General features: G+C 38.3%; 2 protein-coding genes across 2 annotated transcripts in view; both read right to left on the minus strand.

The window, feature by feature from the left end:
- Window positions 1–604, minus strand: part of LOC132162867 (uncharacterized) — a 1472-nt gene extending 868 nt beyond the window's left edge. Inside the window, exon 1 of the mRNA XM_059573087.1 lies at window positions 464–604. Within this exon, the coding sequence (XP_059429070.1) occupies window positions 464–604 (141 nt within the window). The remainder of the gene's footprint in view (window positions 1–463) is intronic.
- A 39-nt stretch (window positions 605–643) lies between these two features.
- On the minus strand, window positions 644–1246 carry LOC132162868 (uncharacterized). Its single transcript, XM_059573088.1, has one exon. It carries the CDS (start codon window positions 1244–1246, stop codon window positions 644–646), a length of 603 nt encoding a protein of 200 aa, XP_059429071.1.
- Between the last annotated feature and the right edge of the window lie 13940 nt (window positions 1247–15186).

Here is a 15186-nt window from a genome sequence, read left to right on the forward strand (position 1 = left end):
CATTCACCACAATGGAGTAGGTGATTGAGCTAATGCAAGCCATGATCAATTTAATCCATCCTACATCAAATCCCATTTTAGTCGTTACCTCTTCCAAGAACCGCCACTCCACCCGATCGTATGCCTTACTCATATCCAGCTTAATCCTCATGAACCCCACCTTGCTTCACATTCTTGTGTGCATGGTATGCATAGTTTCGTAAGCTGCTAGAATATTGTCAGTAATTAACCGCCTTGAAAGAAAAGCACTTTGATTTGGGGAGATAATCATAGGCATAATCACTTTAAGCCTTTTAGCCAATACTTTCGAAATAATCTTGTACAACACATTACAGAGGCTGATAGGCTTAAATTCAGAGACAATGATTGGGTTTTTACACTTAGGAATCAAAGCAATATTGGTAGCATTAATCAAACCATTCATACGTGAGGAGTTAAAAAAATATAAAACGGCATCACATACCTCGGGACCCACCGTGTTCCAATGTTTTTGATAAACTCCCGCCGTAAACCCATCCGATCCAGGAGTTTTGGAAGGAGCCATTTGATCCAACGCTTGTTTGACTTCCTCCTTTGTGAAATCAGCCAACAAAAATTCATTCATTCCCGCAGACACCTTCCTGCCAATGGCTGCAGTGCGTGCTTAAATGTTACGTGGACCAGCTGTGGTGAACAACTCCTTATAGAACCGCACAAATGCTTCTTCTATGGCAGTAACCATGGTGCACAGCTTCCCCTCTGCATCCCGGATTTGATCAATGGTGTTTTGTCTCCTCTTTTGCGTGGCACATGCGAGAAAATACTTAGTATTCCTGTCTCCATGCCTTAACCACTCCTCTTTCGCCCTTTGTTTCCATGATAATTCTTCTTGTTCCAGTAATTCATTAATAGCATCTTTAATGACTTTCTCCTCCCCATCGCCTCCTTGTCCCCTTTGAATGGCCTCCAGCTCCTTAGTCTTTGCATTGATGAGCCTATTATTAGCTTTTGCATTCTTTTTCACCCATATTTGAATCACTCTTTTACATGACGTCAACTTTCCTTTAATTGTTTCCCATTGATTATCTCGTCTTGGCTTTGCTTTCCATGCCTTATGCACCACCTCTTTGAAATCTTCCCTCGCCGACCAACTATCTTCTATGCGAAACAGCCCTGCGTCCCTCCTTCCTCCAACCTTCTTTTTGTTGAGCACAACAAGAATAGGATTGTGGTCGGGACTGCGACTTGCCAAGACTTGAACCTCCATATTTTCAAAGAGAGATCTCCATTCTATATTAGCACAGGCTCTATCCAACCTCTCCTTAGTAAAAGCTCTTCCATCTTGCCCATTGTTCCAAGTAAATTTTGGTCATTTAAAGCCCAAATCGCACAACTGGCAATCTTCTAGTGCTCTTCAAAAGGCCTCCATTTGACCATTCGCCCGTGTGGCAGCCCCCCACTTCTCGGATAAATTAATTATTTCATTGAAATCTCCCATGCACAACCATGGAATTGTTGTCATAGCAAATGACGAAGTATGGCCCAAGATTCTTTTCTTTTTGCTGTCTCCAGATGCCCATAGAAGCCCGAAAATTTCCATTCCACCCCTTCCCTTCCAACATTGACTAGAGCATTAACGTGGCGGCGACTATAGTTTTGAATAACTACCCGAACATCTTCTTTCCACAGCAATATTAGGCCTCCACTTTTTCCAACACTATCCACCACAAAAATGTTATCATACCTCAACTTTATTTGCAAAAAATCTAAATTTTTATTATGCATTTTGGTTTCCATAAGGAAAACCAAATCGGGTCTCTTTTCTCGCACCATCTGGTGGAGATCTCGAACTGCCCGAGGGTTCCCAAGCCCTCGACAGTTCCAACTTAAGAAGCTCATTGGTTATGGCGGGGCTGTTGAACAGCCTCTGCCGAATCGTCACTCCAATATTCCTGCACCTCACCTCTGTATTTATTTCGCTTCCCTTCCTCTCTGACATCATCAAAAGAGAAGTTATGTGCTTTCCTTTTACCCATTGATTCCCCTGTCCCTGTTATTCCTTCCCAATTCTTGTTTTTGGACAAGCAGTTTTAGATATATAAGGTTATTAACTTGGCATGTAGTTTATAAAGAAGAAAAAAAAAAAAAAACCACTAATTAATGACATGGATTTGACGCATTACACAGTTAAAAATATGATAGAAAACAAATAATAGTTTCAAGTGACACAACATTCAATTTAATTTATGATGATTAAAAAGTAAAGAGAAATATTATTTAGTAGGTCATTATATTATGGATAAAGTTTTCCTTCAAATTAGATCGGCGGAAATTCCTCCAACCTAGTCTTTAAAGTTGACATGTGTCTTCAAACATGTGAAAATATTTTTTTTAATACCCTAATTTTCACAAACCACCGTTAACTCCACCGTTATTTTCTCTTCCTCATGTCTCCACCTCTCTCTCACCTACTGCACCAATATTTTCTCTTTCTTTCTTTCACGTTCTCTCTCTCCTTCCCCTCCCACACGAGTCCAAGCTCTGTCTTTCAAACCCAAAAATCTCCCCATGGAGAGTTTCAAGGCAACAGAAGAGCACGACACTCCTTCATCAAGCCTCACATCCTCAAAGCCCTTGATGGTGGGAGTTTTCTAAGCTTTAGAATTTTTCTCTATTTTCTGTTTTCTCTAATTTTCTCGGTTTGTCATGTAATATTGGAGTTCGGCTAAATCAATTTTATAACAAAAGGTTATTTTTTCTCTAGCTGCTTTGTCTATAATTTCACCTTATGATATTTATGGCTTTAGAATCAATCTTTTATGATATATATTTTTTTATCGTAATGTTTGTTTGGAAGCTTTAATTTCTTTGTCACCTCTTCCACAAAGAAGAAAGAGGTGAGAGTAATGTCCTATTCCAATATCAACGAATGTATATAGCCAATTACAAAGAAGAAGTAAAACTATACATGAACTCTAATTACATACATGAACTCTAACTACTCTAGCTATCTAACACGTTCTCTTGAGGAGTTTTGGGCTGATAAGACTTAGAGCAAAGTAGTTATTCTTGACCTCTGTTTACTTGATTTGGAACAGAGGAGTTTGTGTGGAACTCCTCCTTTGTTGAGGTCAATTCTTATGGGACTTTGTTGTTGAGGTGTTTGAGTTGAGGTGTTTGAGCCTGAACCGAATTGCAGTTGGGCTATGCAACTGTCTGCACCGGATTCTTGTTAATGCAATCTTCCTGTGGACTATTAGGCACAGGTGTTACATTTCAGCAAGCAATTGATAATAATAACTTTACTATGCATTTTAGCAAGCAATTGATGTGAATTTTAGCAAGCAATTGATGGGCAATTGATAATAATAACTCTACTATGCATTTTAGTTAGCAATTGATGTGCAAAAAAAAAAAAAAAAAAAATTCTTTTAAAATTTGACCAATCTGAAGGAGGAATCAACGTCAATTCATCTCTCACAATGATTTCAATGATCAATTTTTGAGATTCTGTGACTAGATCTAGATGGAGATTCGCCACTGTGACAAAGCAAGAACCAAAATCATGGTTGCAGGGGAAGTGTGGGGATGATTTGATACAATTGTTGTTTGTATTGAGAGAAATTTACCAGAAGAGGATTTGAGAGAAACTTCTTTCTTTTTAATTTTTTTTTAATTATTTATTATTTATTTTTTTACAAAATAGTGTTGTATGAACGTGTTTGTTGAAATGCATGAATGGCAATTAAAGTTGCTTGCTAAGAATTTATTTTTGCACATCAATTGCTTGCTAAAATGCATAGTAGAGTTATTATTATCAATTGCACATCAATTTCTTGCTAAAATTCACATCAATTGCTTGCTAAAATGCATAGTAGAGTTATTATTATCAATTGCTTGCTGAAATGTAAAACTTGCCCCTTATAGTCCACGGGAAGATTGCATTCACAAGTATCCGGTGGAGACAGTTGCATAGCCCGATTGCAATTCGGTTCAGGCTCAAACACCTCAACAACAGAGTCCTAAAGAACTAACCTCAACAAAAGAGGAGTTCCACACAAACTCCTCTGTTCCAACTCAAGTAAATAGAGGTCAAGAATAACTACTTTGCTCTAAGTCTTATCAGCCCAAGACTCCTCAAGAGAACGTGTTAGATAGCTAGAGTAGTTAGAGTTCATGTCTATAATTAGAGTTCATGTATAGTTTTACTTCTTCTTTGTAATAGGCTATATACATTTGTTGATATTGGAATAGGACATTACTCTCACCTCTTTCTTCTTTGTGGAAGAGGTGACAGAGAAATTAAAGCATCCAAACAAACATTAAGACAAAAAAATAAAATAAAATTATAAAAGATTGATTCGGAAGCCATAAATATCATAAGGTGAAATTATAGACATAACAACTAGAAAAAAAAAAAAAAACTTTTGTTATAAAATTGATTTAGCCGAACTCCAATAATACATGACAAACCCAGAAAATTAGAGAAAACAAAAAATAGAGAAAAATTCTAAAGCTTAGAAAACTCTCACCATCAAGGGCTTTGAGGACGTGAGGCTTGATGAAGGAGTGTCGTGCTCTTCTGTTGCCTTGAAACTCTCCACGGAGAGATTTTTTGGGTTGGAAAGACAGCTTGGACTCGTGCGGGAGGGGAAGGAGAGAGAGAGAGAGAGAGAGAGAGAGAGAGAAAATATCGGTGCAGTAGGTGAAAGAGAGGTGGAGACGTGAGGGAGAGAAAATAACGGTGGTTTGTGAAAATTAAGGTATTAAAAAAAAAGATGTGAGAAGCACATGTTTAAGGACACACGTCAACTTTAGAGACTAGGTTAGAGAAATTTCCTCAAACCTAGTTTGGAGGAAAACTTATCAGTGATTTTTTAAAAGTAATTAAGGAGATAGGGGGATTAGCCACCATCGAACCGGCCCACCACCCACTTTGAATGGTTCGCCACTCCAATAGTGACTCCTTGCAATACAAGCCACCATTCTTTCTCTCTCTCTCTCTCTCTCTCTCTCTCTCTCCTTTTTTTTTTTTTTGTGGGGGAACTTTACAAAAACCCTCCTAAACTTTCATGTTTTTTGAAATTACCTCCCCAATATTCAAAAACTCTTAATTTAGGGTATCAAATTTTCAATTTTTTGTATTGTCCTAACCCCGTTAGGATTTTCCATTAAATCTTGTCAAAACTTCAAAAATACTATATTTTTTTGTTATATATATAAAAAAAAATACAAAGATTTAAGCGTAAGTATTTTTGGCAATGGGTCACCCATGAACCACAAATGCGGGTTTGCTGACCCACGATTAGGTTGCGGCCAGACCCACGGTTGGGTCAAACCTTGACCCACGCTAGGTCACCTTGTGATTGAGCGTGACCCACAACTAGGTCGCGTCCAAACCTGCCATGTGTCACTTTCTTTTTTAATGAATTTGATTTTTTTTTTAATTTTTAATTTGAAATTAATGGTTGTTAGTATTTTTGTTGGCTTAATTTAGTTCCAAAATGCAAATGCTACTATCCACGGGCTCAAACATTGATATAAAAGGCTCAGAATTCAATCTCCACCGTTCACAATAAGGATTCACGTGTTATGGACATCCTTACAAAGTTTCAACTCAATCGGACCACAAACGCTTGTTGATCAGAGATGTTGATCAAGGCTGGACAGCATTTCCAAAATGCAAGTTTCACCCACTGCATGCCCTGTCCGGACAGGCCCTCTCCTTGTCCAGACAGCAATTCCAGAAACTCAGTTTCTGTCCTTCGTAAGGCCCTGTCCGGACAGCCCACTAACCTATCCGGACACCTCGTATGTGTTATGCCCCAAAATGTGATTTTAAGTGTGTCGGTGTCTACGGTTTTGGTGTGCGATATATATACATCTCATTTAAGAGAGATATGCAAGAAATCAGAGGCTAGGTTTCGTGAGAGGCTGAGCTTAAAGAGAAAATTTGTGTAAGCCTGATTATTCCTCTTAGAGGATTTTTGTTAGTTTCATTGTGCTTTGATCGAGAAGTCTATCATAAGGGTTCGGTAAAGGAGAATCACGTTGATGAAGATTGTGAGCAAGGAGACGAGTTGTAGGCTTGTCTATCTTATAGAGTCAAAGTCTTGCAAAGAGTTGTAAGTGTTCCTAGTGTTTGTAATCTCTAGATAATCTTTTGATAGTGATTTCATGGGTTTGGCTGCCCCGGAAAGATTTTACTTTTAGAGCGTTTTTTAAAAGATTTCCTCTTCATCACCAAAATATCTGTGTTTGCATGATTTTCTATTTTATATATTTTGGTGATTGAGTTGTATATTGCTTCATATTATTAATTTTGCATAAATTGTGATAAACAAGTTTTTGGAGTCAAGCATTTTTGAAGGGTAAATTAAGGGTATAAAAGGTAATTTCATCACTTTTACCGTATGTTTTAACATCAAACCCAAACGAATGGGAAAGATTGGATCAAATTAGAAGTTCAGGGGTTGCAATTGATAATTTTTGAACTTTGGGGGGTCATGTCAAAATGTGTAGAAGTTCAAGAGGGCTTTGTGAAATTTCTCCTTATTTTTTTACAAATTAAATCTTTGCAATTCCTTGGTAGTTAAAGGAATTATACATATTATATTTTTAGTTGTCCAACTAAAAACTATGTCTCATAATATTCTTTATTCTTTATTCATTGTGGTTGACCTAGCTTACGAATCACTCTATGTAGTATAAAAATTATTTATAGGTTCTTGTAGCTGGCCTAAATTAAAAATAACTCCCTATGGTATAAAAAATAATTTCTAAGTCCTCTAGGTATGCCAAAATAACAGTTTACTCACTGAGATTAATTTCTATTAAGTAACTCAACAAAATCAATATATCACTTAGCTACGTCATACTCAATAAAAACGTGACACGTGTTATTATTGATTTTCGACTTTCAAAAGTGACAATTAGGATTTTTCACATCATTTTACGATGCGAGCTACGTTTAAACATCAGCCACTATTCCACGCCATACGGTTACAGTAAATGAACCTAATTTTGTATATCTCCAAAATTTTATCTCGTGCATAACCCTCCCTCATCTTCATCAACCGCTTCATAAAATGCGATTGTCAAATTCTCGCAAAATGCTTCCAAATCGTGGCGAGTAAGATGAAAATGAGGAAGAGTTACGAACAAAGTAAAGTTTTGGGGATAGAAGAGATTATGTTAATTTACTATAGCAGTATAATGTGACAAAGTAAGGAATTATGTTAAGTTACTTAAAGGATTTTGATTTTAGGGAGTAAACTGTTATTTTGACAGACTGTGAGACCTACAAATTATTTTTTGATACCAATGTGAGTGATTTATAATTTAGGCCAATTACAAGGACTTATAAATTATTTGTTATGCCACATAGAGTGATTTGTAATTTAGGCCAACAACAGGTACCAATTTTGCATTTATCCCAATTTTTATTCCCTTTGTTTAGTGTCTTTTTAAGTTGTAAGCGACTTTTAGTGTGACGTCGTTTGTTCTGGCAAACGACACAAAAACCTGATATAAGTTAATTTGAATAGCTGGACTTGCAGTACCCCCCACCCCGTGCACTCCTCTCTCTCTCTCAGCAGCCCACCCTCGATCGACGCCGCTGCCCTCCCCCAACCGGCGCCCTTCTCTCTCTCAGTAGCCCAACTTTTTTGTTCAACTTGCAGTAAAACCCTCTCATTTCTTCGATTATTTACCGTAAAACCCCACAAAAATTTTTCTGGTCCGTACGTACATGTTTAAACCAGTCGAGTCAAGGCTCTGAAAACTGCCCTCGAAGGCTCGCCTCCAATGACTCCAGACGAAAGTTGCAAGGTTGTGCTGTCTCTCTTTCTCTCTAATTAGGTTTTTCTTTTTTGTTTTTTATACTGTTTGGTTCCCGAGAAAATCGTGGAAGAAAAATAAAAAAGGAATGAATGGAATGGAATTTTTCTTGTTTCTCCTTATAGGAACCAAAAAAAAGAAAATAATGTTGTGTCTGTGCCTAGTGTATAGTTCCCACAAGACTTCTGTTGGAGCAGTAGTGACTTTGTAAAATTGGAAAGGAGGCCTGATCTGTTCAATAAGTTAATCTTCACTTATTCAATTTTCCGTCAACATAATCTCATTACAGGTGAATCACATTTGTTTTTGTACTGATCTTTGTTTTGGTGCGTGCATGTGTTTTTGCCTCTGGATATATGGAAAATTTCATGGTTTTGCCAGAGAGATATTTTCTGGCGTTTTATTATTATTATTATGTACAAGAAAAGCAAAAAATAAAAGTTCTTTACGATAAAAATTATTTGAGATATCGCAGATACCAACCTTATTCATGAAGCACAACCATGGTCTTGAACAAGAAGTTGTAGTTCTTTAAGCCATCATTGTCCCATTTTCCTGAAAACATAAAAATAAATTAATAAATTAATAAATTAATAATGTAAAACAATTAATTTCTAGCTATTTATATTTACTAATAACTAAAAAAAATTATCTAAGATAAAAATTTACTGTGCTCGCCACTAAATTATTAGCGGACAAAAGTTTAACTGGTTGACCTCCCGAACATTTTATGGTGAGAATTGCTATTTCCCCGTCATTTTTCGCATATCGAATAATTTCTAAACGAATATGCTTTTGCACCGACACAGTCCTATTGCATCGTTTGGGATCTTCGGCCCAATCTCCTTTTCGATCATCGAGCTTCTTTTTCAAAATTTTGAAGACGGTCTTGTTGCTGGCTTCTACTTGCCCATTCACTTGGGGATATCCTGGGGATGAGAAGTAGTTTTTGATATGGAGTTTGGCACACCATTCTCGGAATGAATCACAATCAAACTTGATGTAGCGGAAGACTAATGTAACTAATTAAAGAGCAGCATCTCTGATTTTGCAAGGAGAAGCGTCTTCGTCTTCTACCCAAAAAGATAAAAACAAGCAGACTTAAAAAAAGATAAAACTCTGCAGAATATTTGAGAGAGAATTCTCTGATTTGATCATAATTCAATGAGTTGATTTTTACATAATAAGCACGCCTATTTATAGAAGAGAAATACTTGTAGAGAAAGTAAATCTAATCCTAGTAGAGAAAGTAAATCTAATCCTAGTAGGAAAGTAAACATAATCCTATAGTAATAGTAAACCTAATCTTAATAAGGAAAGGAAAATAATTAAAGCAAATTTAACCCCATTAAAGAAAAGAAATAAAGTCATAATAAAATAAAATAAAATCCTAATATAAAATTGACAATCAGTGGGAATCGTGACAATCTTTTTTTTTTGTACTTCCATTATTTGAGAACAGATAAAATTTTGATCAAGCGGCGCTGCTCCAATATTATTTTTGATATTTTCCTTATTTTCGTTTTTACCAAAAATATAGGTAAATATCATCCTACATCAAAACTGCTTTCTATTGTCCGTCACGAATGCATGTGGAATACCTTAGCGGTATATGACATTCTTCCAAAGGAACCACTCTATGCTCTTGGGTGTGATGTTCACAAAGGCTTCCACTTCTACCCATTTGGTGAAGTAGTCCACAGCTACTACTGCAAACCAAACACCCTCCTTTCCACGGGGCAACGGTCCTACTATATCTACCCCCCATTGCGAGAAGGGCCATGGTGAGGAAATAGAGCTCAACTCCTTCGGGGGTTGCTTAGGAATGTTGGCGAAGCGTTGGCACTTGTCGCAATTTCTGACTATTTTTGCTGAATCCTGACTCATGTTTGGCTAGTAGAACCCTGCTTGGGCAACTTTATGTGCCAACATTCTTGCTCCTGAGTGGCTGCCGCAGTTTCTTCATGAATCTCTCGGAGGATGTAATCACCTTCCTTATTGGAGACACACTTGAGGAGAGGTAACATGAAACCCCGCTTATAAAGGGTTACCATAGTAAACCGAGCAACTCTAGTTCTCAATTGGATCCCCTTCCTTTTATCTGCTAGAAAAGTGCCCTTCTCTAGGTCATCTACTATCTCCTTTTGCCATTCGGGCAATGCACCTATTGTAGAGACCGAGATGTCCTCGGTTATAGTAGGTTGCAATAGAATTTGGACTGGCTCCTCGGTTTTTGCATTACTTTTGTCTGTTGCCGAAGCTATACGTGCCAGATGATCTGCTCTTTCGTTCTATTCCCTTGGGATTTTAATGATGCAGAATTTCTTGAATTTATTTTGCATTTCTTGTACTTTAGACAAATACAATTTCATTTTAATCCCATTGGCTTCAAATTCTCTTTGGACGTGTCCAACAATAACTTAAGAGTCGCTTCGTAATTCCACGAATTCTGCTCCCATTTCCCGAGCCAAGCTCAGTCCTGCCAAGACTGCTTCATATTCTGCCTCATTATTGGTAGTTTTGAACTCCAATTTCAAAGAAATACACAATTCTTCTCCGTCTAATGTGATCAACACAACTCCGGCTCCACCATTCTTCTTTGTGGATGATCCATCGATGTAGACACTCGGTTTCTGGTAGATTGGTGAATTCTCCCAGAAAGTCAGCGAGCACTTGGCCCTTGATGGCATTCCGAGGGAGGAATTGGATGCCGAACTCTTCGAGTTTGATTGCCCAATTAGCTAATCCGCCAGATAGATCTAGCTTTCAAAGTACCTTCTTCAACGGATACTCGGTCAAGACTTTGATAGTGTGAAGTATGGTCGAAGCTTCCTTGACGTGATGGTTAAGGCGAAGGTGAGCTTCTCCATCTGCACATATCTTTCCTCAACTCCTCTCAAGGCCCTACTGATAAAGTACACTGGCTTCTGTACACCTTCTTCTTCTCGGACTAAAGCTGTACTAACCACTGTTGGAGAGACGGCTAGGTGTAAGTATAGTGCTTCTCCAAGGATGGTTTGGCTCAACAGAGGTGGGCTTACTAGGTACTTTTTCAGCTGTTCAAATGCTTCCTTGCATTCCTTGGTCCATTCAAATGCCTTTCTCATGATTTTGAAGAAAGGAAGGCATTTGTCGGTTGACCGAGAAACGAATCTATTTAGTGCTGCAATCTTGCCTGTCAGTTGCTGAAGTTACTTTGTGTTCTTTGGGGGTTCCACGTCCAAGACTGCTTTGATTTTCTCGGGGTTAGCCTCAATTCCTCGGTTTGAGACCATATAACTGAGGAACTTCCCTGAGGAAACTACAAAGGCACATTTTGCAGGATTTAGCTTCATCCCATACTGCTTCAATGTCTTAAACGTCTCTCACAGATTGCTTGTGTGATCTAGGAGAAACACGTCATTACGAGCATGTCATCAATGTAGACTTCCATGTTGCGTTCGATCTGCGCTCAGAAAATCTTGTTGACCAGTCTCTAGTAAGTTGCTCCGGTGTTCTTCAAACCGAATGGCATGACTTTGTAACAGTACAAGCCTCGGTCAATGATGAATGCGGTCTTCTCTCGGTCGGTCGAATGCATGTAGATTTGATTGTAACGAGAGAAAGCATCCATAAAGCTAAGCAGCCCATATCCCGCTGTTGAATCCACTAACGCATCAATACATAGTAGTGGATTATGTAGATTTGATTGTAACTAAAGAAAGCATCCATAAAGCTAAGCAGCCCATATCCTGCTGTTGAATCCACTAACGCATCAATACATGGTAGTGGAAAGCTGTCCTTCGGGCATGCTTTATTCAGATCAGTGAAGTCTATTCACATTCTCCACGTCCCATTGGACTTCTTGACCAATACTACATTGGCCAACCAATCGGGATAATAGACCTCCTCTATGAACCGAGCCATGAGGAGTTTCTCTACCTCCTTTGCTATTGCCATATTTCGCTCTAGAGCAAACTTCATTCTCTTTTGTTTCACTGGCTTCATCTCTAGATCCACATTTAGCTAGTGAAGTATCTCCTTAGGAGTAATCCCTGGCATGTTTTCGTGTGTCCATGCGAACACCTCCACATTTTCCCGAAGAAAGCTGAAGAGGCCTTCTCAGACTTTTGGGTATAGCTGTGAGCTAATCTTCACAGCTATACCCACCACTATGTCTACTAATGGTTTGGCTGGTTCACCCTTCGGCTCTCCCTCTCTTTTGCTGCCAACAGTACTAATTGATAAAGGCATAGATCTCGAGGGGGCCGTGGGTCTTTTTAGAGAAGTGTTGTAACACTTCCTCGCTGCAACTTGGTCTCCCTTGACTTCTCCGACTCCTCCATCTGTCGGTAACTTCATTTTAAGGTGATAAGTTGAACTTACAGCTTTCAACTTATTTAGGGCTGGTCGATCGATTATTGCGTTGTAGGCGGATGGTCGGTCAACCACCAGGAATTCTACCATAATGGTCGATTGATTTGGGGCTGTTCCAACTATTACAAGAAGAGAGATGAGCCCTATTGGTTGGAATTACTCTCCTACAAATCCGACCAGTGGTGAGCCTAATGGTTTGATCCTTTCCCGATCAATGCCAATTTGTTTGAAAACTGGCCAATACAAGATGTCAGCCGAGCTTCCATTATCCACCAAAATTTGGTGGATGGCATGATTTGTCATTGTCACCGTTACTACCAATGCGTCATCATGGGCATTGCCACCCTCTCTGCATCTTTTTTTTAGAATGACAGAATCATTGTGTCCTTCTTTTGGGCCTTGGAAGGCCTTTCAAGAAATAGAACCTCCTTTGTTTGCACTTTCCTTGCATGTGCCTTCCTTGCCAAGTTAGACTCTCCTCCTCCAACCATCCTGCCATAGATCATGTGGATTTCTCCTATCATGCCTTGATTTCGAGGCTGTGCATTAGCATCCCGAGCATCTCTCTGTCAGCATCTTGATACTATCTCACATTTCTTCCTCTTTTGAGGGCTTCTCGATTAGCCTCTAGCAATAGAGGCTCTTAAGTATTTTGATCCCTATTCCTCTCTTCTACTAGGAATCTCACCAACCTTTCGTTTCTGAAGAAACTCTCAATTTTTTGGCGCAGATGTATGCCGTCCTCGGTTGAATGACCATGGTCATTGTCATATTCGCAGAACTTTTGGTTATTACGTTTCTGCGGTGGAGTCCTCATTTTGGTAGGCCATCTGAAAGTGAGATCTCTCTTGATCTCCATGAACACCTTAGTTACACTGGTATTCGGTGGAGTCAGTCTTTGGACCTACTGTTGACCTTGCTGGTTTTGTGGCCCAATCCTCAGTAATGCTGGATTGGCCTTTTTTGCCAATTTTTTCGGCAATCTTTCGTCCTTTTTCTTCCTGGAGGTTTCCGGTACTAGCTTGCTGGTGCCGACCTCACCTCGGGCAACATCCTTTTATGTTTGCATCATTGGCCTGGCGGTTTCCTCTTGGTTGATATACTCTTCAGTTTTGCTCAAAAACTAGTGAAGAGTTATCGTCAGTTTCTTGGCTATTTCAGCCAACAATGGCCCTTAAGCTGTTACCCCATTCATCAAAGCTGGCAGTACCATTTGTTCATTCGGGCTTTCAACTGTCAGTTTTTCCCGGTTGAACCTAAGCATGTAGTCCTTTAGAGATTCACTCTTCCCTTGCTTCAGGGAGAGCAAGTAAGCGGGGTTCTTCTTCCTCTTCCTAGTTGTCGGAAATTGGCTCAGGAAGAGATGTCCGAGAGTGTTAAAGTTATCCATAGATTTAACCGGCAACTCTCCAAGCCACTCCTTGGCTGCTCCTTTTAAAGTCAATGGGAACGCCCAAAGTTCTAGAGGTAGAGTGACTGTGAGCAATTGTAACATATTCTTAATAAAAATAAAAATATACTCCTATCATATGATCACCACAAAAACATAACATCACTAGAGTACTATAAACTCTTATTATGAAATTACAAACACATAATATACTAGTATGCAAAAATCTCATAAGCAATAAAGTTACATAGTCTATGCTTGTCCCAAGCGGTCTAGTCCATAGAATGGAATTCCATACACTTTTATTGCTACTGCTCCTGCTAGTCCCAATTGATCAAGACTTTATCTACCAAGAGGCCCACCGGTACCCCTGTCCTCAGTACTATGATATATAGGGCAATCTGAAGAAGATGTATAGGGAGAAGGGGTGAGTTTGACAACTTAGTAAGTGGCCACAACACCAAGATGCTATAAAACATGCTATGCAAATTTCTATGTCAAAATCTCTGTCATGCACAATAACAATTTATGCAGAATAACATAATTAACAAAATAAGCATGATAGTTGCAAAATGAGTAAGAACTTCCTTTTACTTTCATTTAAAATTAATTGTTTTACTCTTTGACCCGACACCACAAATTTACTGTCAGCAGCGCAGGTTAGATTGTCTTGAAGGACCTATATGCTCATCCTGTCGTCACAGGAGAGAGCTACCAGGTTGGGAACTTCCCTAGGTGAAGGCCACCTGGCTGGTAGCACACACCTTCTTGTAACCGTCCTTCGGTGTGCTTGCCATACTACCCTATGCAGTACCGATCATCACTATAATTGTGTCTCGGGTTAAACATTTATAACCATGTTTGCACATATAACATTTCATATGATCTGTGAGCTCATTTGTAGCTATATGCTATGCCATGAACTTTGAGAGCTCTTTTCATTCATAATTGCAGTCATGCATAAATCATGAAATAGGGTAACTGTAACACGTAAAATTCTTAAACAATGACATATGATTGAATAAAACATGGCATTAAAATATGAAAGGAAGTGCAATTGAAAATCATGTAAGTGAATTCTTTATAAAATCTCAAACATTTTTTTTCAAAAATTTATAATAAAATTTGTTGGGGTTTTTGGTGTTGTGTCCCCTTACCTGGCATTTGATGATGAGTTGAGTTGAGTTGTCCTTTTACCTAAATAAATTTCAAAAATAAACTTAGGAGCATTCTGAAATTTTAAATCTAAAATTAAATAAATGTACCCTTAAGGTTTAATCTAATAAGGCATAAATCTTTGGAAATATTAAAATTAAATTGATTCTATAGTTCCAAGGTATATATATATATATATATATATATATACATATCCTACCTAAAATCACTGCACACGACAGGAATCTTATTCAAGGATGACTACATATATCTATTTAGTCCCTTCGTGATGCATATAATCTAGTCTAAACTACTATATATATAAAGATCTTTCGTGTGAACATACAAAATCTTATCAAAAAATATAGCATAGATATCTATAGATATATAACCCCTATGTGATATCCAATTACCAAACCCAATAATACTGCATATATATATATATATATATATATATATATATATAT

Source organism: Corylus avellana, chromosome ca10, assembly GCF_901000735.1.
Source record: "Corylus avellana chromosome ca10, CavTom2PMs-1.0".
NCBI lineage: Eukaryota > Viridiplantae > Streptophyta > Magnoliopsida > Fagales > Betulaceae > Corylus > Corylus avellana.